This window comes from Poecilia reticulata, linkage group LG16 (genome assembly GCF_000633615.1).
Source record: "Poecilia reticulata strain Guanapo linkage group LG16, Guppy_female_1.0+MT, whole genome shotgun sequence".
Lineage (NCBI taxonomy): Eukaryota > Metazoa > Chordata > Actinopteri > Cyprinodontiformes > Poeciliidae > Poecilia > Poecilia reticulata.
The window spans coordinates 8493685-8514223 of record NC_024346.1 but is presented as its reverse complement, the minus strand read 5'-3'; the positions used below and the strand labels follow the sequence as shown (position 1 = coordinate 8514223).

The 20539-nt window shown below is 36.9% G+C and overlaps 2 protein-coding genes across 3 annotated transcripts in view; both read left to right on the top strand.

The window, feature by feature from the left end:
* LOC103477818 (mucin-5AC) overlaps positions 1 to 378 on the top strand; it is a 7637-nt gene extending 7259 nt beyond the window's left edge. The window contains exon 9 of the mRNA XM_008431123.2: positions 19 to 378. Coding sequence (XP_008429345.1) covers positions 19 to 267 — 249 coding nt within the window. The 3' untranslated portion in view covers positions 268 to 378. The remainder of the gene's footprint in view (positions 1 to 18) is intronic.
* Positions 379 to 2693: 2315 nt separating this feature from the next.
* inpp5b (inositol polyphosphate-5-phosphatase B) lies at positions 2694 to 20109 on the top strand. Of its 2 annotated transcripts, XM_017309763.1 has the most exons (23): positions 2694 to 3158; positions 3693 to 3773; positions 3997 to 4094; positions 5024 to 5053; positions 5173 to 5283; positions 5727 to 5870; positions 10108 to 10198; positions 11292 to 11462; positions 13579 to 13680; positions 13940 to 14054; positions 14603 to 14719; positions 15522 to 15709; positions 15838 to 15949; positions 16037 to 16146; positions 16680 to 16815; positions 17256 to 17366; positions 17538 to 17703; positions 17803 to 18038; positions 18126 to 18233; positions 18892 to 18976; positions 19314 to 19441; positions 19539 to 19650; positions 19742 to 20109. In XM_017309763.1, exons 1-23 carry the CDS (start codon positions 3103 to 3105, stop codon positions 19849 to 19851), a joined length of 2718 nt encoding a protein of 905 aa, XP_017165252.1. In that variant the 5' UTR covers positions 2694 to 3102; the 3' UTR covers positions 19852 to 20109. The 2 variants fall into 2 exon arrangements, with proteins under 2 accessions (XP_017165252.1, XP_017165251.1); XM_017309762.1 differs by lacking the exons at positions 2694 to 3158; positions 3693 to 3773; positions 3997 to 4094; ... (1 more) ...; positions 5173 to 5283; positions 5727 to 5870 and adding an exon at positions 5900 to 7030.
* Positions 20110 to 20539: the final 430 nt, after the last annotated feature.

The window sequence follows — 20539 nt, the reverse complement described above, 5'->3', positions numbered from 1 at the left end:
ATATATTGTCTTTTTCAGTTGAAAAAAGAGACCTCTACCTCCGGCGTTGTTTGGACAGCGGGGTGCACCAATTGCACTGGATATGCTGCCTGTACTGGAACCACAACCTCCCCATGTAACCTGGAGTGCTGCACTGCCACCACAACCTCCTGCCTGATGTTGAACGGCACAATGAATGTCCCGTCTTTCGCCACAAGAGGTCCCTATCTTCATATTGAGTTGATCGCTTCCTTGGTTTGCCTGCTTGCAATCACTCTGCTTCTGTGAGTGAACGAGCGTGCATTTGCTGTCCTCACGTTTCTATATGCGTATCTCGTTGGAGTTCATCTGTAATTGTATGAATATGAAACTATGAAAAAGTCTCAGTTTCAATGTTGATTTTGTGTCCTGTGTTTTGCACTTCCAGTTCATGTTCCTTTCTGTCTAAGCGTGGCTTTGAGCTTAATTGAGAGCATCAACCAGGGGGAACATGCTATCAGCCTAATTCTAATCCTCACATTTCAATCTCATATATATGAATATAAATTATATAATAAAGACAAATTTGAGTAAATGATCAGTAATGACTTTTAGTTGTTAAATAACCCATAGTCTGTCATTTGTACATTGTCCATTGATTGGAATTGATCTATTTGCACTGCCACACTTCAACTGTTTAAAGGGGAAATATATTTTGGTCAGTGAGTGACCCAAAAATAGGTACAGCGCAGATGATTTATGATATAAAAAGTTATTTTTGAAAAAATGCAGCTTTAACTTTATTTGCACTTTATGAAACTCAAAAGTTGGGCTGTTACAGGAAATTAAGGCAATTCTTTTACATATATCCTTCTTGAAGTGTGCAATTTAATATGCAGCAAGTTTTGTCTTATAGTTTTCTGATTTTTGACTTAAATATATGCAATGATATATTTTATTTTCAAATGGTGACATGTAAATGCTAAATGAAATCAGAAATGTGTCCATTTCTTTTAGCTTTGTGTACAGAATAATTTTGATTGTGCTTAAAATGAAATAAATGCAAGCTATATATCTCAAAAGTCTAAATCGTTTGACATTTTCCACACTATTAAATTGCTAACATTTGCTAAAATTTTATTAGCTATCCTATTACTGATTAATCCTAAATCCATAAAATCAAGATACTACTTAAACAGAGCCTGTTTAAACAGTATCTTGAAGTATGCAAAAAAAGCATCATGTCTCAAAATAAAGAACTTTAACAGACAATACACAAAGTCATCTGTTAGTCTGAAAAGCTGCCTTGGATAACGTTTGTGTTCATGATTCAACTGTATTAATGACAAGAGGCAAAAATGGCATCAACAGGTGAGTTTTAAAATAAAAACAATTGCTGATTTAAAAATAACTCAAACACAAAGACATGTTTCACATTTGGCTAAAGGAATTTTTTTGATACCCAAGATTTTGTTGTCTGACAGGACACATAAAACAGTTTTTTTGAGGATTTGCAACTTATAACTAACATAAAAGTAACACAACATAACATCTGTTCTGTCTTCTGTTCTCGGCTCCCACACACAGAGCTGGTCAACTTGCTCAGCCCCTCCCTCCCGTTTCAAACTCTTCTAATTAACTAAAAGTTAAAGAGTTAAATATGAATGAGATGTTTGCTACCTTTGACAAAAAAGCTCAGGTCTATGAAAGCAGTGTAGCAGTTTTGCTAATGAGGTAACTCATCATGATTTAGCCAAAGTAAGAAATTAACGAAGTGCACTCTGCTCTTTATTGTTGATGTGTTTCTTCTTATTGAGCAGTGAAGGTAAATAAAATGTTTACATGTCTTTGGTTTTAAGTATTTACTTACTGGAGGGTTTTATGTTTGTGACGCAGAGCCGCAGCTAACAGCTAGCTCCTCACTTCAGTGGCTCTGACGAGCTTATGTCGTTCGGCAGCGCAGCTGTTGCTCCTCCTACACTTTGGACTGAACCATTGTTCTAATAACGGTAGGGGGGGACCTACAAATTAATTATTTTTTTTTCTGAGATAAATGGCAAATTTAGTTCGGTCTTTGTTTCTTTTGTCTTTTCATGTTGATATTATTTAAACGCAAATGTTTCTTCAATTATTTTTTTTGGGGGGGGGGAGGAGGGGACAATTCTAGACTTTTCCTATATTGGGGGGGTCTGGCCACCCCGGGATTAACGCCTATGCGTACATATTCACACGCACAATTTCCATTGGATTCAACTTCTGGGTATCTGACTTGATAGTACAATAATTTCTAACTCTTGATAAAAACTATTTAGTAAAATATATCATTACATAAAAGACAGTATGCATGAAGTCTTAAAAACACTTGATGGTGATTTTTCTTTCTCATGGCTTTTTTTTCAGTGCTTTTGAGCCACATATCAAATGTGTTTAGTACGTTTCCTGTGTTTGGAGGGACTTAATTAGCTGTATACCATAATCATCAGAATTAAAAATCTTATATTGTTCTTTATTATTATTATTATTATTATTATTATTATTATTATTATTATTATTATTATTATTATTATTATTATTATTATATTGAGATCCCTGTAAAATAAATGTCTTATTAAATCACTTGGTGTCTCACTTGTTATTTGAGTGTGAGGGTTACAGTTTCATCTATTCTTCAATTTCCTTCCCTTACATTTTGAAATCACATTTTCCGTCATGAACATTTCGTAAGTTCCGCTCTCCTCTTCTCGAAGGCTCCAAGTCCCATTTGGGTCACTGACTTGAAGCTTAATTCAAACCGATCCCAAAATCCTTCCACCCTTTCTGATTGTGCTGATGACAGCCCTTAAGTGACGTCAAGACCGATCCTGACGAGTGCGTGGCACCGTGAGTGCGTGCGCGTGCTGGGGTTCGGGCTGAACCAGTAGCGGAGAAAACATCTGGATCGTAAAGGAGTGAAAAAAGGATGTCGAACCGCGCTGAGCTGCTACTGCTGCTGCTGGGCCGTGTCTCCTTCAGCTGCCCGTTCGGTCGGTGATCCCCTCATGGAGGAGGAATAACTGGGTCACTCGAAACTCCTCCGCGGATTCACATTGGAGAAAGAAAAAAGAAAAAAAAAACGCGCTGCCGAAGTTGTCTCAGCTCTTCACCATGGATCAGTCCGTTGCAATTCAGGAAACTTTGGGAAAAGAAGAAAACTGCATTGTAGTATCCTTTGAGCCGCGCATGGTTTCTAAGTGATCGGAGATTCAAAATAAGGACCGACTGCTTCTAACTCACAAACTGGACCGACAGATTCTGGAGATACAACCCAGGTTGAGGCCTGTAAGATTAAGCTGTAGGAGTTGATCGGGTTTTTAATCACTTAACTGAGTCATTTGGCTTGTGATTTCGAACCAGGGTCAGCTTGAACAGTTCGCGCAGTTTTGAGCAGGATAAACGGGTTTGGTCTGCAATTAGTTGCCCAAAATAGCCTTTTCCATAGAACTGCAGTTGCGCATGTCATCCACAAGATGGCGACATCGTAACAACAGCTCATGATTTCTTCTTATTGGGAGTGGTTAAGGAGGTTAGATAGCATGTGAACATGCAGTAATTTGCATACAGAATATAGATTTGAATTAAGGATACAGGTCTTGAAATGTCTACGCAAATGTTTCAAATGTTTTTACTACATATTTTTCTGTTTTTGGCTGAATAGTTAAATTTAAATTACACTTTCCTTAACTAAACTGCAAACATGCTGTACAATGTGATATCCTGCTTGATGATTGCTCAGAAAGCAGACTTCTCGGACTGGTAGAGTGTGCAAAAGAGCACGCGTAAGTTCAAACAAATTAAGGAAGCTTTACATGGCTTTTAACCTTCATATTGTTTGTTATATTTGTGCAGTAAAAATGAATAAGAAAAGGTGGGGACAAAAACCTCGTCCCGCCTTTTGATTTTTCAATCTTTATTTCCTTCTGAATCACAAACTTAACTAAAACTGACTCTGTCATTGGTATTTGTCTAATACTTGTTGCATTTATGTACAATTATTTGCAGAATCTTTATTTATACCCATCGGAGAATGGCCATTACGGCTGATGATGTGTCACTTGAAGACATTATACCCATCACCCTCGACTTTGCTGTTGTTGAAGGTAATTTTCTTCTGATATTAATTATACAGTGTCTTACAAAAGTATTCTATTTAGCTCTGTCAATCTTCCCTTTAACTTTTACCTTGTCAGCCAAAGCATCCTCACATCATGATGTTGCCACCAACATGTGTCACTGTTGGGTTGATAAATTCGTGATGTGTGTTGTGTGTTGTTAGTTTCGCTCCACAAATGAGTTTGCATATAATGCAAAAATGTTTCAGACTTGGTGTCATTTGACCAGCACACCTTCTTCCACATACTTGCTGTGTGGCAAACATTAAGCTGGATTTATTTTCTTTCAATAGTTGATTTATTACTGCCACCTTTTCATAAAGGTTATATTTGGGGAGTGCACAACTAATAGTTTTTCCGTGACCATCAACAGAATGTCCGATATTAACTGGATCTTTTCAGCTCGTCCATATGCAGATCAACCACTGATTATTGCTCTTTTTGCCAAACAGTGGCTTTAACAGCACTAAGTGAAGTTGTAGAAGCTTGTGATTCTGTTTTAGATGTATTCACAGCTTTATCTCTAGTCTGTTGGATGTGTGTCTGATGCTGTTTGATCACTATGTTCCTCTAACTAACCTCATATAATACATTAAACGTAGATAGACTATTTACTAATTAGTTGACTGCTGAAGGGAGTTGGTTTCACTGGATTTTATTGGAAATATGAGAGTAAAAGGGGCTGAATGAAATGCACATCACACTTTTCAGATTTTTTGTAACAAAAACTTTGAAAACCACGGGAGAATGGTGGTAGGAGTCTGTCTCGCAATCGGTGGGTTCAGCAGGTATGAATACTTTTGCAAGACCTGTATTTGCTGGCACTTTTTAATAAAATTCTTATTGCCTCTAAACTGAAAAGCAAATAAAGTACAGTATGAAGCACCCTGACATATTTCTAATGTTGCTTTCTCTAGTTTCTTCTCCAGAGCAGCTTGTGGTTGTGGGTAAGTTGCCCTCGTTTATCTAAAGTCTCAGACATCATTATCTTGCATAACTGATCTACCGTACAGAAAATGAATCTTGCAATGTTTTCTCCCCTGCCACACTTTTTATCTTATTGTAGGTGCAGACACCAGAGTGAGAATGAGCTACAAGAATGAAGAATTAGAGCTCAGGCTTCCGTTTGGGTCCCACTCTCGCCTCTTTCTCTGTGAAGTCAACAAGGCATGGAGTGGTAGGGTGAACTGTTTGTGGTCTGTTTCACACAACAGCCAGCATTTGGCAAAATCTTCCAAAGCTTTTGAACATTTTAAGGAGCAAAATATAATCAAATTCTATAATGTGTTTATTAGAAACGTAGCACAGATGTATTGCAAAAACATACGTAAACGGTAAATGGACTGAACTTTATGTCATCATGTCTGAACAATGACATCGAAATTAGACAAGCCTTTTGTTAGAAGGAAGTCTGTTGCTAGGGACGGTCACATTCACCACAAGCTCACTACTTTCACAGTGGAAGCATCACATGAACGACGCATTACGGGCGCTATGTCATGAATGTCCCTTTTCTTTTTGTTGTTCTCAAAGTAGAGCTGTTAATGCTTTGCTGTGAAAGATATCACATTGTTTTCTCTTAATCTATTATTCTTGCTGTCTCTGTCCGTCATCCCTTAGATGTGTGCAGGTTGCCCACACAAATACCCAAGTTCGAGTGGATCAAGAAGTACAAGAAATCTATCAAAAGACAGGAAGCTATGAAGCAAGCCATTGCACCGCTGGAGGTTTTACCCACTAAAAATAATCAGCACCAGAAAATCGGTTTGTCATCTCTGTTTCATTTATAAAAAGCTGGGGTCTGTGAAACCTATTGAACTCCTGACAGCGTCAGAGCAGAGAGGGATGAAGCAGACGCTTGTTTCTGTGTCTTTGGTCGACAATTTTATGCTTTGGAGGATTGCGTCATAGCGATTTCAAAAAAGACCACTTCCTTCGGATGAAACTCTGTCATCCTTCAAAGGGTTTATTACATGACCTTTTCACTGGTGAAACAACACCATGAATAACGTGAGAATTTCTGCGGCAGACAGATTTGGTGGCACACCTGGTAAAGATATGCAAAAAGTTTGAAAATAAATTAATATTTTAATGCTGTAGCATAATTGCTCACTGAAAAAAAATAGGGGGAAAAAAAATCTCATTTGATTTGACGGCATTTACTTAGTGAGGCTAGGGGCCATGTTAAGTAGCTCTCTTGACTTCTTCAGCTCACACCACAAATTTAGAGGTTTAGCTTGAATAATGCAAGTTCAGAGAAGTTTGGAGTCTAATTATTGTACCCCAACAGTCCTTCGCAATATGAGTATTGCACACTCACACATACACACCAATTGAAACTGGTATTCTCGGGGTTAGGAAACACAACCATCCATGAATAGCAAAAATGTACATTATGACATCAAATACTGAAAAGTGTTGGAAAGGCAGCAATCTCAAATCGTCTCAGTAGGGCAGTGTTGGTACCCTAAGATAAAATGTACTTGTTATTCTTCATGTAAGCAGAAAAGCTTGTGAGTTGCTATTTATTTGTGTACAATGTTACATCTGTGTTTTGTGTGCTCCTGTAGACACGCATGCAAAACAAAAATCAAATGCACAAACACTAACACACACGGAGATCTCTGCAAGTTGAATGAAACATTTCTGACCATGTTGGTGTTGGTCCAAAACAAACAAACAAAAAAATCTTTTCCCGAGCGTTGAATTCCCAGCCAAACACTTAGGGCATGAAGTAATTCCCAGTTGCATTTTTGCAGCTTGTTCTGCGTGTTCTGTCTTTTCACTGCAGCAAGGAAATGCAAAAACCCCTCCTCCTACTACAACGTTAGCATGGGCAGGTCTGAAACACAATGTACATTGATCCTCTGCACAGAATGCGTGGGAGCGACACAAGGACATGTCTGGGATGACGAGAGACTCTGGTATGAAAATCATTCCCAAAGCATTGATTGTTGATTCTGAGGAGGCGAGAGAAAACACAGAAGGAGCAGTCAGGGAGCTGAGATTGGCTAACTTTTTCTAGCTAATGCTAACAAACAGTAATTCGAACAGGATTAGTATTGCTAGTTAGTTTCAATATTTTGCGGGAGTCATGCGGAAATGTATCGCTTATTTTATGTCCCTTTAGTAACGCTAATGTTGGTAACTTGTCCTCTGTTGTTGACTTGAAAACGTGGATATTAAAACGTCGCGGCTAACGCTAGCAGCAGGATTTAAATGATGTCGATGGTGGGGCACCTGTTGTGGCTGATGTTGCTCAACGTGTTTAAGTGGTTGAATATTCGTGCCCTTTCACACGTTTGAATTGCTGTCAGCCTGTTACATTTCCTGGCTTTTCACTGTCTGTCCACTCTTCATTTGGTTTTTTCGTGCTCTGTCTTTTAGTTTAAAGCCGAGAATTTGTTGAGGTCAGAGTGCCTTTCCCTTTAGAAATTCTGCTTTAAAAATAATAGTTAAGCTCTAGGCAAAAACCTTACTTAACCTGACTTTAAGCAGTTTTAAAACATGTCAGTCATACCTGAAGCTGAAAATATATTGCATAAAAAAAACCTTGCTTAACCCACGTTTAGGTGAATTCTCGTTGTTGATACAGCAAGGGATGATGGGGAAGTTATGTAATTTTGAACTTTGTGCAGTTGTAGTGACAAAAAGGCGTTAATGTTTTAATACGGAAGAGAATGAAGGCTGATAAAACGAGCTGACATGTATGCTTGAGTAAAGATTGACCCGCTGATAAAGGCACATGAGCGTGTTCAGTTTCTTATCTCCATATCTGGAAGTGTAAGCTCTTCCTAGAAACGCTAGAGGTTATTTTAAAAAAATATATTATAATTTAAGAGCTACTAATAATGTGAATTATTGTTACAAACCTAATTCAGAAATATGTTGGCTTTAATAGATAATTTTTGATAACTATTGCTGGAATGCATTTTGCAGTTTGTTTTAATAGCAGGTGTAGCATAATTCACAAGCAGTTGAGCTGTTATTATTTGCTTTACCATTGCTTTTGTCCAACTAATGATTAATATACCTGCATGAATTATTTTATCACAGTTGCTGTTGCAATATCTTTGCATGTTATTTGTCTTTTAAGTACCAATAACTTGTCATCTAAATGTCATTAATAACCAGATTTTTAAAAGTTACTACCTCAAAAGTTCTTTCATTCAGAGGCCTTAAAAAGTGCAGGAGATATTGCACTTTTCATGAGTTCGGTGGATACAGCAAATGCATTGTTGCCCCTCAATCTTCTTTTGCTGTGCTCTGCCCGTGAGCTAACTGAATTAAGAAAGCTACATGTTTTCCTCGCTTGCAGATAAGATGCGTTTTGCTGTTGCGAAAAGCGTGCTGTCCGAACAACATATCTGATAAGCCAGCCACTGCCAACTGTCTTCCTGAGCAGATATCTCAACCAAATAACAAACTAATAGCATCTTATTGTACTCAATATTATTCATTAAAGAGACAAATGATAAAAAGTATTGCATTTAACTATGGTACTCATAAAAACTACAGCTTAAAATCTTTTTGTGAAACACTGTATTTTAGCAAAAACAGAGAATGGTTTACTTAATTGTTTGTATTTATAAGAGGAGGCTCAATTGCAATGCAAAATCAAACATTCCTTACAGATACTGTGATTTACCAAGAACATTAAAATGTTTGGTACATTTTGGTTTTAAGGGCTTAACCTTTGTGCCACATTTTATCCTATGTTTGCCTTTATTTTAGCAATATGCAACATAACAAACTTAATAGCTAGTTAAGTAGTTTGGTGTCTTTTCAGGTAGGTCCTGCAGTTCATATTCAAATATATTGCTAATAGTTGCCAACTGCAATTTGTTAACCATGTTGTCTTAATAGGAGTGAGTAGTGATCCTCCATTTTTAACACAGTGAGTTCCATATCTTAATGACATATCTTTGTCATATCTTTATGACCAGGAATATATTTGCACTATTGCATTTGTTTTTCGGAGAGGTGAAGAAAAACAGTAGTGGCATAGTTTTCTTTTTTAAAGTTTTAAAAGTCACTTGACCATATGGAGCACACTGAGATTCTTGAGAACTCTGGGTCATATGTCACCACACATTTCCCTAATAAAACTAGTGCAGTAAGCACATTTTCTTAATGGAGCTGTAAAACTGCAATCCCAGCTTTAGTAGTAACATTTCTGATTTTGACATTTACTTTGTAATCACACATAGTTGCAGCTAATAAACAATTGGATGCCTACAACATATGACTAGTATAATTTAATAACTTCCTAAAAAATGTAAGATGGCAGTAGATTAGAAGGTTATACATATCAGATATAGTTTAGTGAGACTAAAAGTATATTCATTCAACTATTTGCATAAGACTATTATAGCTACCCATGAATGTCATACCATTACATCCTCACTTTAGATTATTCCTATTTGACACGACTTGATATGGTTACATTGTCCACCTCAAAATCATATTTAATGTTATCCTTCAGATTATTATGCTACGCTGTCAGTCCAATGCGTTCCTAATGCATTCTGGATATGTCTTAAAAGTTTAAGTTCCTCCTCAAAGTGCTTGGCTTTCTCTCTCAGGGGAGCTGGCTGCCTTCTCTGCCAAGCAGCAGGAGACAGGGCCCATGCTGTCTCATACTTCACACTCAGCCATTAAATCCAGCTACTTAGAATGCAGTAACTGTAACTGACTGCAAAAGATGGCCACAGGCATCTGAAGCCCTCAGCTAGGCCCTGTCTTTAAAATATAGAGATTGGGTTTAATTGTTCCGTTACTACAAATCCAATCACCCCAAGCTTAGTTTTAGTTAATAAGCTAAAATGTAGATGGAGGTGAAAAAAATCTTGCAACTGAAACACACTCTTCCCACTACTAACATGTGAACAGCTTGTAAATCTAGTTTTTATTGTGGCGGTTGTTTAAAGCATTGTTCTACAACAGGCTGTAATTCTGCATTAAATTTAATGTTGTTCTGTTTCGTCTTCTTTACCCGCAGAGAAAGTGTCGGACAAAAAGGGATCGTTAGAAAAGGTGAAAAGTTCTAACAGTATCTCACAAAAGTCCAAAGGGAATTCCAGCCAAGATAAGTAAGTTGGGTTTTTAATTATTATTTTTAATATTATGCGTTTCTTGGAAAGTGATGGCTGAAGTTTGAAAACAAATTCCCTCCTGCAGCGAATGTTAAGTATATTTTAATAAATTGGAATACTGCAAAGTGAAACATATACCAATTCACCGTACACAGAATGCATACATATATACGTTGCAGAAAGCTAACGTTTGCGTACAAAAAGTGTTTTTACTCAAATCTTGCCCTTGTTGTTTTTCTTCTGTTGTATTAAAACTTTGTGAAGAACAATATTGTTGGTTCTGATTAGCAGTAAGCCATAATGAACTAAGTTAACAGTGCAATATAACCATACATTTTCCCCTTTTTGGACTGAGTCACTGAAATAAATCAACTTGAAACCTACATGTTCTGTTTCTGTTTGTTTATGAGAGAGAAACCAAAAAAGCTTTGTTGTATGTTTTAAATTAGAGCAACCTTTTCTGTGCAGCTGCACAGGTGTGCCACTGCCCTGTTATTAAAAGCCAGTGCTGCACAAAACGGATCAAAGGGCAATACACTTTTACAATAGCACACTTTTCAGCAGCAGTTCACATTTGTTTGCAGCTTTTTAAAATGCAAATGTGAGTTCAAGTTTATAGTTTAGCTCTTAGGTTTTTTATAATTTTACTGCTTGTTACTGTATCAGTTAATGTGATCTAACAAGGTGTTCAATAGTACTGCTGACTTTGTTGTTATACCTGGAAACCCTACTTTCCATGAAGGTAGAGTTTGGTTACAATAAATTCCTGGAAAAATCACGCAGTTATGATGTAATGTGTTTCTTTTTCTCTCATCAGCATTAATTACTACACACACACACACACACACACACATAGTACAATGAAATAGTACTTATAAATGATCTGTTTTTGTTTTTTTAAAATGTAAAATACAATGTCTTTGTTAAAAAACGAGTTGTTCCTGTTGCAGCCTGACCACGGGCTTTGCTTGCTGCTAAACAAATGTTTTAAATGCAACTGTGCATTTTCTGGTCAGACTAGCCATTCATCTGTGAAAACACATCTGCCCTGTTGCCCCTGACCGTCTGTTTTTAAACCTTTGTGGTGCAGCCAGAGCATTTCTAGTCGAGAGGAGCGGGATGATCTGGTGCGCTCCTCCAGCCACACCGCCTCCAACAAAGCTCAGATTCTGGCCATGCCGCAGTTCGGCCTGCGCGACAATCTCATCAGGTGTGAGCTGCTGAAAAGTGAGGACTCGTACACCTATCTGGAGAATTTCAGGTATGATCCTCGTCTCAGTCACGTCCTGCATTTCGGCTTTTCCAGGTGAAAGGATTTTGAATTTTAATATTAAGAAAGCTAAATATGTAGCTGATTGCAGTTTTTACATCTACATTTATACTTTGTTTCTAACAGTGTTGTGTGTGGGATTTCAATATTTAGAAGCTATAAAAATAATTGATTTGTACAATTACCATACTGCCACCTAGTGGTAGACATGTCTAACTTATTTTAGACACAAGTGATCTGCTAGGAGGATTGTTGACTGTTATTTTGACATTTTAGGGATGTTTTATCATTCAACCACCAAATGAGAATTTGTAGCCGTACAAGTGCACATTACTCAAAAAGTAAATTCATTTTCTTAATTATAAAATAACTCATTACTAGAAGTTGGTTCACTGTGTTTTATCTGCAGTGCAGCTGTTTACCAGGAAATCTTAGAGCTCTTTAAGCTTTGTGTTGCTTTCAAGACTTAGGAGGATTTTGTTTTTGTGATATTTTAAAATATACCTATTAAGAGTTTATTTCTGAGAACAAAACATAATTTTGAGTTTTCATTTGATGTAAGCCATAAACTAAAAATAAAGCAAACTTAAAATGAATGCTTGAAATGCATAACTGTTCAACTGAGTTATTAGTCAAATTAACTTTTGATTTACATACCAGTTTATCAAGATGCCCCTGTATTTTTATCCTGAAATGTTTAATGATTACTTTCTTGTCAATGATGCGTGTCGTATGGATGATTTTGTGCTTCTTTGGCTTTCAGTTTTAGTCTGGATATTTAGAAATGTTACTGGCTGTAAATGAACTCAATATTCAAGCCTGGCAGAATACTATATTTTGTATAAAACATGAGTTTATCTTTCTGTGTAACAAAGACCCAGGCTATCAGGATGGAACATTTTTAACTGGCACAAAACAGGGTTTCTGTTTCCATCCTGTGCAACTGCATGTGGAAATGACCTCTGAGGGTCAATCTGGGCTGTTGAATAGACGGAAACCAATCTTAAATCTGGACCTGAACAGCAAATCTCAGTGGAGATCTAAATGGAAAGGCTCTGGTACTGCGTGTGTCACAATCAAGGTGTCCTTCAGTGTGCAGTGTCTCTCCAGTGGAGATGTCGGCAGACATTGTTGGTGTCCTCTGTGTTGTTTTGTAACCAGATGTATTTTTTCTCCACTTTGGAGGTTTTTGTTTTGCTTCCACTAAAGTCGTAAGTTTCTGGTTTTATATTTAGGTTTTCAGTTGGATGTTTTAGAAGTTTTGAGAAAATGAAAATAGTGCTGTTTGCATGTACAATTAGTGTTGTTGTAACTGAGTTGCCCAAACACTTGCTCTTTTTATTGATAGTCCACTGATATTAGCTTGTATGGGATGCTATAATGTCGATAGTCATGTTGGGATTGGCGAAAATGAAGCTGTGACAATATGAAAACTTGATTAAAAATACCACAGCTTTATGGTGAAATTAGTATGTAATTTCAACAAGAATCCTTACTGCTGCTAAAATAGCATATAACAAGTAAATCAATGTCATATATAATATATATTATTTTTTTCCATCTAGTTTTTAAACTGCCTAATTTGTGTCTAATCTTTTTGGTTCTGTTTTATTTTTCTTAATCAGAGAATATTTTCAAACTGTTTCTTTCTTGTGATCAAAAAGCATAGATGGGGGGGTCTTCTTTCAGCCAGCTGACAGGCAGTGCTGCAGTTTTCTGATCCACACAGTTGTAGAGAACCTATGCAGACACTTTTATTTCTCTCGGCTCTCAATTAATGGGCTTTAATTAAGCCACAGAAATGGTATGATGGAACATTTTGGAAATTTAGAAATGGCAACTTTTTAAAAGCAAAATGTTATGACAGTTTCTCTTATGCGTCCTATAGTTGGTTAGAAAGAATTTCAAAGTTTTTCATCATGAACCAGTATATTGCATCAAAACGTAATATGCTCTGGTTAATATGTAATGAATTTTGTTTCACCATTTTAGCTTCCTCATCTGGAAATCAGGCTCAAAAAAGCCACTAGTTTTTCCCGTAGACGTAAAAAGTTCCAGTCAGATTGATCAGATTAAGTTATGATGATTATTATTTTTTCTCTTACAGATTCTTTCTTGGCACATACAATGTGAACGGTCAGACACCGAAGGAGAGCCTCCGTCCGTGGCTGAGCTGCACTCCCGAGCCTCCTGACATTTACTGCTTGGGGTAAGTCATATTCATCCTGCTGGAGAAGAGCTCTGCTTAATCCCGTTACAAAGACAGACGTTTCCTGCTCAATCCTCTGACAGATGCTTGCAACTATTGAACCTGTTTAAGTAAACCGCATTCCCACCCACAGATTTCAGCCATGAATGCTCGCTGATCCTGCCTACGTTTCTATTTACTGCTTTGCTGTGAAGGAGTGAAAAAGTTTGCTGAACACGAGCAGCTTTGAAACTTTTTTTTTCTCTCTCTTTTTTTGTAGCTTTCAGGAGCTAGATCTCAGCAAAGAGGCTTTCTTCTTTAGTGACACCCCCAAGGAGCTGGAGTGGATGAAGGCCGTGTTTGAGGCTTTGCATGAAGAAGCTAATTATGCCTTGGTAAGTAGGTTTTTATTTACAGAGCTGGTTTTTATATCATCGTGGATTCAGAAGGTTTTAGCTCTGTTTACAAGTTGGAGCCAGTTTCTCTGCATCTATCCTTTTTTGGTTTTATTTGCCAAGTCAGCCCACTTATAAGTTTTAGTTCATTTTAGTTATTATTTCCTCATTTCCCCTTTCTCAGAGTGCTGACTCTGTCTTGTTAGCTTCCTCATTTGTTTGCACCACTAGCTTATTCATCAGAGCTGAAGAGACATTATAGTGAGGTGTCATTTCTCCCTGCACACTTGGCTGATCTGCTCCAGACAGTTAAATTCAGCTATAAAATAAACATATTTTTGATTTGTGTTTAATCCTGGACTCAGTGGGAGTTTGTGTGCTTCTTTTTGTGCACTTCTACCTCACGTGCTCCAATAAACAAGTCTGCTTAAAGTTTTCTTCAAATAAGATGCTGATGGAACTAAATGGCTTAAAGCTTAATGCTTTTGTATTTTGGTTTAATCATAAACATTTAATTGAATATGTTAACATATAATTTGTTGCTTCAGGTGAAGTTGATCCGTTTGGTGGGCATCATGCTGATCTTCTACGTGAAGAAGGAGCATGCAGAATTCATCTCTGATGTGGAGGCAGAGACTGTGGGCACAGGCATAATGGGAAGGATGGTAAGGATGGCTTCTGCAGTGCTCTGCTCAGAAAAACAGGGCTTTAAAATAGCACTTGTTACTGCAGGTTAAAAAAAAAAAACTAGTCTGTTAAATTAGTCTTCTCTCACTCATTTCTCTCACTCATTTGGAGTGCACTATCTCTAGATTGTTGTTATTCTTGTCCCTTATTCACAAGGGACAAGAACATGCAAGGGTTTCAGTCTAATCGCTGTATCTAAATTTAAAAATCTGCTGTTATTGGTACTGATCCAGAACTTTTACTTAAACATTTAGTTTCATTCCTGACTCAAGTGTTATGTAAGCTACAAACTACATAAGCACTGATGGCTGTACTGCTGCAGTTTTTAAAGTTGTTTTTATTTTGACAATACTGATAATTACATATAAGCATCAGAATGATTCATTATCGTTCTGATGCTTGTATATCTATCTACTGCATTCTATGTATTGGATGTGAGGTGGTAAGAGACTTTAAAACATAATGATAACAAAAAATATGCTGCTGCGGTCAACTGTGTTGTGTTTTTAGATGTCAAATGTTTGTCAGATGGTTTGACAAGTTAAGGAACTAAATTTCCTGTTGAAAGCAATTTCATGTGATGTCATCAAACTAAGTGTGGCCAAACTGAAGAATGAGGAACTTACCCAAATAGTCTTCTTCTAATCACTACAAATCATGTAGTCAACATGGTAAATGAAGCAGTAGTTCAGATCGTTCTCATCAAAAAGATTTTTCTCATTTTATTTTAGACGGCCGAATAAATATTCTTTCCTTGCATTAATCTTTCGTCCTCCACAGGGAAACAAAGGCGCTGTTGCGATCCGTTTTCGCTTCCACAACTCTGACATCTGCGTAGTCAACTCTCACCTGGCTGCGCACGTGGAAGAGTACGACAGACGTAATCAGGACTTCAAGGACATTTGCAGTCGTCTCCAGTTTCGGCAGCTCGATCCTACGCACCCTCCACTCACCATCTTGAAGCACAAGTGTGTACTTCCTCAATGATTCTACATTGTTACACTGCATCAAACAGGTTTATCATTATGAATATGGAATGATAGTTTTATGTGTGATCACGTCTTTGTTATAAATACGTCTGTGCTTCTTGGATCAGTGTTGTTTTGTGGATCGGGGACCTCAACTACAGACTCAGCGATCTGGACATCGACGGTGTGAAAGATCTAATCGCCAAGAATGATTTTGAGACTCTTCACTCTTATGATCAGGTAATTACAATCTATTGCCTTAATGTTCCTGATTTATCATTTGTGTTTATGAGTGGAGATATTCATTTGCTTCATGCGACCCCTCAGCTCAAGAGGCAGATCGATGTGCAGGCTGTGTTTGTCGGCTTTGAGGAAGGAGAAATTGATTTCCAGCCCACCTACAAATATGACACCGGCTCTGACAAATGGGATACGAGGTATTTCTGACTGCAACTTTTTTTTTTCTTTATGAATCTATATTTTCAATAGTTTAGTGTTTGCAGTAAAAGATTGAAGACTTGCAGAGAGATTAGTTGAACACAAACTATTCAATTTATCCTGGAAATATGTCGCCTACATTTCATTCGATTCTTTGAATTTTTTTTGTCTTTAGAGGCTTCTTATATCATCCTAGTTTATGCAGGTGGTTGTGAGTGTGCACAAAAAGAGATCCACTTGTTGATCCATTGTTTGTTCAGCATTATTATTTAATCAGAAAACCGGTAAAGTCCAATTTGCTCTGATGTCTTTGTTATATTCATTTGACCTCCCAGATTACAGTGTTTATAAACAATGTCTATAAATGTGCCTTGACCACTAGGCATCACTAAGTATCACTAACACTAAGTAACACTAGCATTTCAGTGCTTATTTAACAATAATAAATCGTGAAATGAAATTCCCGATTACTGTGTTTTACCACAGATGGACCAATTTGCAAATATTGTCCACTTTATTCCTCTGGTTTCAGTGAAAAATGCCGCATCCCTGCATGGTGTGACCGCATCTTGTGGAAAGGGAAGAACATTCAGCAAGAGCATTACAAGAGCCATATGGATGTAAGGACCAGTGACCACAAGCCTGTCAGCTCTTTGCTCGTCATCGGGGTAAATGCTTCAGTCTTCTAACAAATTTCATGTTTAATTCATTGTCTTTGGTTTGGACAAGATGCATTAACCTCAATATTTGACAAGCATGTTAGACATGTAAAATGACTTCAAGATTTTGCCTTGTCCTTCAGACTCTTATGTTTGAATTCAGTTTATTTCGTAAGATGAGAAATAGAGTTGAGAGTTGAGGTTAAGAGGCAGCGGTTCATAAATCCTATGACGCACAAATGCAGATATTGCAATTGCATTTTAGGGAGAGTCGGGTAATAAAAATTTCAAAAGTACTGACCTGCTTGGATTGCTTATTATACTCTTTAATCTTTATTTATTTATTTTTTTTAATTACTAAGGCTGCCGTTTAATGCTACTATCCCACATATTTAAATTTTTTTACATTTTTTTTAACTTCTGCTTTGACTCCCTTCCCTCTTCATCAGATCAAGAGAGTAAATCCCGAAGCTTATAAGAAGACCTTTGAAGAGATTGTGCGCAATATAGACAAAATGGAGAATGAATGTATTCCATCTTTAAGCTTGTCCAAGCGAGAGGTAAAATGTCCTATCCTGTAATTTGTAGCTCAATAGAAATCAGTTTATTTATATACATTTTCAGAGTTAAATAGGCCGTTGCTTTTTGACACAGTCTATTTAACTCTATTAACGTTGTGTAAACGACGTAGAATGATGTCATATTTTGACTCTGAATTTGTTTTCCTTCAGTTCCACTTCAAGGATGTGAAGTTCATGCAACACCACGCCGAGACCCTGAACCTTTTCAATGACGGGCAGGTCCCATGTCAGTTTGAATTCATCCAGAAGCCGAATGAATCCACGTACTCCAAGCCCTGGCTCACAGCCAACCCACCCAAAGGCTTCATTGCACAAGGTGAGAATCCTGAACCCTGAAACTTAACTTGGAGCCTCAAACGTTGCATCATGGCTTAGAGATGTACATAATGTTGTATGTCCATCTCTAATTTTCTAGGCGCTTCTATGGACGTTGACCTGGAGGTCTTTGTAAACCGCTCAATGGCACCAGATCTAAACTGCGGCAAGCAGGAGATTGAAGATATTCTGGTACTTCATTTGGAGCGAGGCAAGGACTACTTCATCTCCGTAACAGGGAACTATTTGCCAAGCTGCTACGGTACTTCTATCTATTCACTGTGTCACATGAAAGAACCCATTCAAGACATGCCGAAAGAGACCCTTCTTGAGCTGGTTAGCAACGTTTGAAATTTCTTCTTTCATTTCTTGTCATCTTTTTTAAAGTTTCGAACAAACGTGTCTTTTTCTTTTGAACATCAGGCGGAAAAGTCTCCAAACGATGATACAGCAACCGATGAAAAGCCTCTTGACATTCCTAAAGAACTCTGGATGATGGTGGATCACTTATTTCGCAATGCTGTCAATCAGGTGAGAAAAGATTTGGATTTACAAAAGTTTGCTGTTAGATTTGCCATTTGTGTATCCAAGCTGCAGGCATCTGCAAAGGTAAGGACTCGGGGAATAAAGTGCATGCTTTCAGCATTGCTCCTGAGTGGCAAAATATAGAAGGTTTTTGCACATTTAAAATTTCCTAACATAAAAAATATTTTCTTAGTTTTTTTGCATTAAAGTTGTAAAAAAAAATATAAGTTCATTGGGTAAAAAAATAAGGCGCTTGTAAAGAGATGATTTCCTATTGACCCATATTGGAGTGGATTTTACTTGTTTTTGGTTTTATTATTCTTGCTTATTAGTGGGTTTAGTTTCAAATTATTTCATTAGATTACAGTTTATATCTTAAAGTATATATGTATTGTTTAGAATATGTTCTAAAATTAAATGGCCTTCCTTAGATTAAGATAAAGGTTTAAGTTTTAGATTTATCCTAAGGCTACACAGAGGCTAATATGATTAAGTAATTGTGCCCTGCAGCTTGTAGGAAGTCGGAGTAGATTTAAGTAAGGAGTTACATCTATATTTCATTTTTAAGCCTTCATTCAGAAACTTTTTTTATTTAGGTCAGGCTCAATAAATCATTTATGTATGTGCTCCTAAGGGAAACCAAATGTGGTCTTTCTATTTACAGGAAGACATATTTCAGCAACCTGGACTTCGGACTGAATTTGCTGAAATAAGAGATTGTCTTGATTCCGGGATGCCAGATTCTCTTCGTATCCTTTCAAAAAAATTATTGATTAGTTAAAAAAAAAAAGTGAAACACTGAAATATTTGAAAAAGCTTTGTAATGGTCTTTGCATATTTTTGTTGCTGTTACTAAAGACTTATAAATGTAAATGCTCCATATCTGCGTTGAATTTTGATTACATTTATTCCAGAGTGAAATAAAACTCTTTAAAACTACCGCATGAAGCTGTCACCACATCGTTTTTGTTTGTTTTTTTAATTGGAGTTACCCTACACCACAGAATTGTTGCTGTGATACAAAAATACTTAAGTCTTTGGTATATTTCACACAAGAAATGTTCCCTTGACTTTATCAACCTGCAGCGGGTAGCAACCATTCAGTGGCAGAAGCCCTTCTTCTCTTCCTAGATGCCCTCCCAGAGCCTGTGATTCCCTTTTCTTTTTACCAGCAGTGCCTTGAATGCAGCTCCAGTGCAGGCCAGTGTGAGAAAGTAAGGGAAAAACATCACAGCAATCTTTATTTTCTGATGTTGGGGAATAAAAACCTAAATGCTCTGTTGACACCGACTTTCCTTTCCTTGTGTTCAGATTATTTCCATGCTACCTCAGTTCCATAAAAATGTGTTCAACTATTTAGCAGCCTTTCTCCGTGAGCTCTTAAAGAATTCAGCAAACAATCGATTAGAAGTTGCCATTTTGGGTAAGGAAATGAATACATTTTCGTTCTTTTTTACCTTCAACTGGAATCACTCTTCTGTGCGCTATAAATAATGAATTCTCTTTGTTCACAGCCACTATCTTTGCCTCCTTGCTCCTGAGATCGACTAAGAAGCAGGATCTTGCAGAAAAGAGGAAAACACAGGAGTTCTTTCAGCATTTCCTAACCCAACATTCCTCTTAGGCACAAAACGTCTATTTTGCTGAAGTGGAACACTAAAAACAGTACAGTATTTGAAACTAGGAATTTATTTTACCACATTTATGTACAGTAAAGTAGTGTATTTACATTAAAGAAATTATGATTGTAATTTTAGTATGTTTTGTGATCCAGTTATCACTGATTATTGTAGATCTGTAGAAGTCTAAAAGTTTTAAATGTATATTTTATTTAAAGAAAAGCTTGTATTTTAATGTCTTTGCATATAAAACTTTAAAAATGTGTGGTCTGCTTTTATTTTTCTCTTTACATTGCATTTTATTTATGCTTTTAGAAAAGAAGTACATTATACACAACTTAAAAAAAAAGAAATATTCATTTTCAGCTTTACACCGTCTACAAGTATGCCCCTCATTTTTAACAGCATAGCAACATAATTTGACAGCCATTGAAATGAATTTTAAAGACGCACAAACTACCCAAAAGCCGGGTACTTTGTTGACAACACAGTGCGACTATAAGCATTTGGCATACAAGGAAAAACACTGATTATGGTGTAGATGGTGAATGTACTTTTATCAAAATTGAAGTTAATAAATGGGAATATGCATAAATTGCAGAGTAATATACAGTATATAATTATTTATGGGTCAAATGAATAGTAGAAAAAATGTAATGGAAAAAAACCCCAGAAACTGTCTCTTCAGTCTTC

Bases quoted from the DNA above. Each gene is read 5' to 3' on its own strand.
- inpp5b (XM_017309763.1), top strand. From the start codon at position 3,103: ATGGATCAGTCCGTTGCAATTCAGGAAACTTTGGGAAAAGAAGAAAAC. The intron at 13,681-13,939 runs GTAAGTCATATT...CTTTTTTTGTAG, and splicing joins CCTGACATTTACTGCTTGGG to CTTTCAGGAGCTAGATCTCA. The intron at 18,234-18,891 runs GTGAGAAAAGAT...TTCTATTTACAG, and splicing joins TTCGCAATGCTGTCAATCAG to GAAGACATATTTCAGCAACC.